This window comes from Eimeria tenella, genomic scaffold (assembly GCF_000499545.2).
Source record: "Eimeria tenella Houghton genomic scaffold, Eth_scaff1536, whole genome shotgun sequence".
Taxonomy (NCBI): Eukaryota; Apicomplexa; class Conoidasida; order Eucoccidiorida; family Eimeriidae; genus Eimeria; species Eimeria tenella.
Genome location: NW_013544002.1, coordinates 1 through 2,508, shown reverse-complemented (window position 1 = coordinate 2,508; position 2,508 = coordinate 1). Strand labels below are relative to the sequence as shown.

General features: G+C 60.6%; 2 protein-coding genes across 2 annotated transcripts; one reads left to right on the top strand and one right to left on the bottom strand.

Annotated features, from left to right (window-relative positions):
• Positions 1-68: 68 nt before the first annotated feature.
• Positions 69-670, bottom strand: ETH_00000530 (uncharacterized protein; the record flags this gene model as incomplete). The annotated part of the gene is made up of 2 exons (XM_013379177.1): positions 69-335; positions 482-670. The coding sequence occupies 2 exons, from the start codon at positions 668-670 to the stop codon at positions 69-71; spliced, it is 456 nt and encodes a 151-aa protein (XP_013234631.1).
• An 842-nt stretch (positions 671-1,512) lies between these two features.
• On the top strand, positions 1,513-2,461 carry ETH_00000525 (uncharacterized protein; the record flags this gene model as incomplete). Its single annotated transcript, XM_013379176.1, has 1 exon — positions 1,513-2,461. A coding segment is annotated over one exon (949 nt), but the record flags the coding sequence as incomplete, so codon positions are not given.
• Positions 2,462-2,508: the final 47 nt, after the last annotated feature.

Here is a 2,508-nt window from a genome sequence, read left to right as displayed (position 1 = left end):
CCTCGAGACTCACCGCAGCATTTGACTTCGTCCTCACAGGGGCCCTCTTTCCCTTCAGGGGGGCCCCCCTATTTGCTGAGGTAGAGGGGGCCCTGGGTTTTGCTGCTGCTGCTGCTGCTGCTGCTGCCGTTGGGAGCCTTCGCCTCTTCTGCGCCGCGGCACACACGAAACTGACCAAAGCTTAGGTCTAACTGCAGCAGACCCGGCAGCCGCAACAACTGCTGCTGCAGCAGCCGCTGCAGCAACCGCGGCTGCTGCGTCGACCGCTGCTGCAGCAGCTGCTGCTGCTGTAGCTGCTGCAGCTGCTGCTGCTGCAGCTGCTGCTGCTGCTGCTTCTAAATCGGCAGTGCACACATGGAGTGCCTCAGGGGCGCAACGGGGGAGGTAGCGGCACTGAAGTGTACGTACACCGCAAGGGGGGGTGCTGCGTGGCTGCTGCTGCTGCAGCTGCTGTTGCTGCTGCTGCAGCAGGTGCACTTACCGCTATAGCCTTGCTTGCAACCGATGTCTGCTTGCGGTGGCGCTGCTGTGCTGCTGCTGCTGCCTTTGCTGCTGCTGCTGCAGCAAAAGCAGGCAGCCTGCTTCGGGTCTTGGGCCCTCCAGCTGTTCGCTGCAGCTGCTTCCCTCGCTGCTGCTGCTGCAGCAGGCGCGCCCCTTTAGAAACAGCCATTCGCCTAGCTGCTGCTGCGCGCATTTTGGGGTGTACAGACACCTCAAGTCGGAGAAAAAACACTCAAAAACACAAAAACAAAGGTGTGCATTCTAGTGCAAAGAGCTGCAGCGACTCTACCGCGCAGCAGCAGCAGCAGCTGCTGCTGCTGGAGCTGAAGCAGCCGTGGGATCGATCCCCAACAGCCGTGCGCCTGGGGGTTTAGCAGCTTTTTTCGCGGAACTTCAGTTCTGCTGCTGCAGTAATTTCTTGTTTTCTAACTCTGCAGCAACGCTTTGCTGCTGCTGCAGCCGTTGCTACTGCTGCAGCGCCGTATTTCGCAGCACCACGGGGGCCCTCCGGTCCTCCAGCTGAGGTCTTGTGGGCCCCCGCTGTTGCTGCAGTATCTGTGCTGCTGCTGCTGCTGAAATTCGTTAAGAACATACAAACGCTGCTGATAGCAGGCACAGCAGCAGCAGAAAAACGGAGGTAGAGAGAGCAGCAGCAGCACTGGCAGCAGCAGCAGTGCTGAGCGGAAAGCCGCAGCTGCTGCTGCAGTACCTACGCAGCCAGCAGCAACGGCAGCAGCTTTAAGAGTAGCAGCAGCAGCAGCAGGATCAACAACAGCCGCAATGCTGCTGCGTATGCATCAGTTTGTGCAACGCTGCAGCAGCTGCTCACAGTTTGTGTGCTGCAGCACAGCAGCAGCAGCAGCAGAAACGTCATGTGTAGAGGCCCTCAGAGGACGGAGGTTGCTTTCTAGAACTTATACTGCTGCTGCTGCTTCAGTTCGGCGGCTGCAGCGGCAGCAGCAACTGCTGCAGCAGCAGCAGCAGCAACTGCTGCTACAGCTGCGTGGCTGCATGGGAGGGGCCCAGGAGGGGTCGTCTCGCGCCTTGACCACAGCAGCAGCAGCAACAGAAGCAAGTGCCAACACAGATGCAGCAGCAACTGCAGCAGCAGCCGCAGCAAGAAGCATCTTGGCAGGCACCGTCAGGCCGGGCCCCCCGAAGGGTCCTGCAGCTGCAGCAGCAGCAGCGCATGCATCTTGGGACTTAGGCTTCGCCGAGTCAGACGCGCTGCTGCCTTTGCTGCTGCAGCTGGGAGCAGCAGGTCCAGCCCCAGCAGCAGCAGCAGCAGCAACAGCAGCAACAGCAGCAGCAGCTCCGCAGCAGGCGCTGGAGCAGCTAGACAGCCTGTCGCTGCAGGAGCGGTGGGAAGTATTTGCTGCTGCTCCTCTGTGCGGCGTGCTGCTGCCTCCCTCTTTGCTGCAGCAGCAGCTGCTGCTGCTCGTGCAGCAGCAGCAGCAAGAAAACCTGCGGGGCCCGCAGCTGTCTGAAAGCCTCCGCTGTGCTGCATTGGCTCTGGCACTGGGGAACTCTGGCTGCCTTGCAGCAGCAGCAGCAGACATTGCAGCAGCAGCAGCAGCAGCAGCAGAAACATTTCATCAGTTGCTGCGGGAGGTGCTAAAGGAAGCAGCAGGCCCCGTGCCCTTCAGCGGCAGCTCCGCTGCAGCTGCTGCCCTCTCTGTGGCAGCAGCAGCAGCAGCAAAGCCAGCAGCGGCAGCACTAGAAGCTGCAGCAACGCAACCTGCTGCTGCTGCTGCTGCTGCGGATTCATTTGATGCTGCAGTGTCTCTCTTTTCGAAATTGGGAGACATCTGCAGCAGCGACGAGCTGTCGCTTTCGTTTGACTGTTTGCTGCTGCTGCGGATTGGCCTAGAGCTCCTCAGCTGCAGCAGCAGCAGCAGCAGCAGCAGCTTGGCGTGTGAAGGCAGCAGCGACTTGTGGCTGCAGCAGCTGCCAGGCATTGGTGCTGCTGCTGTTTCTTTCTTTCGCTGCGCGGTGCTGCAGCCGCAC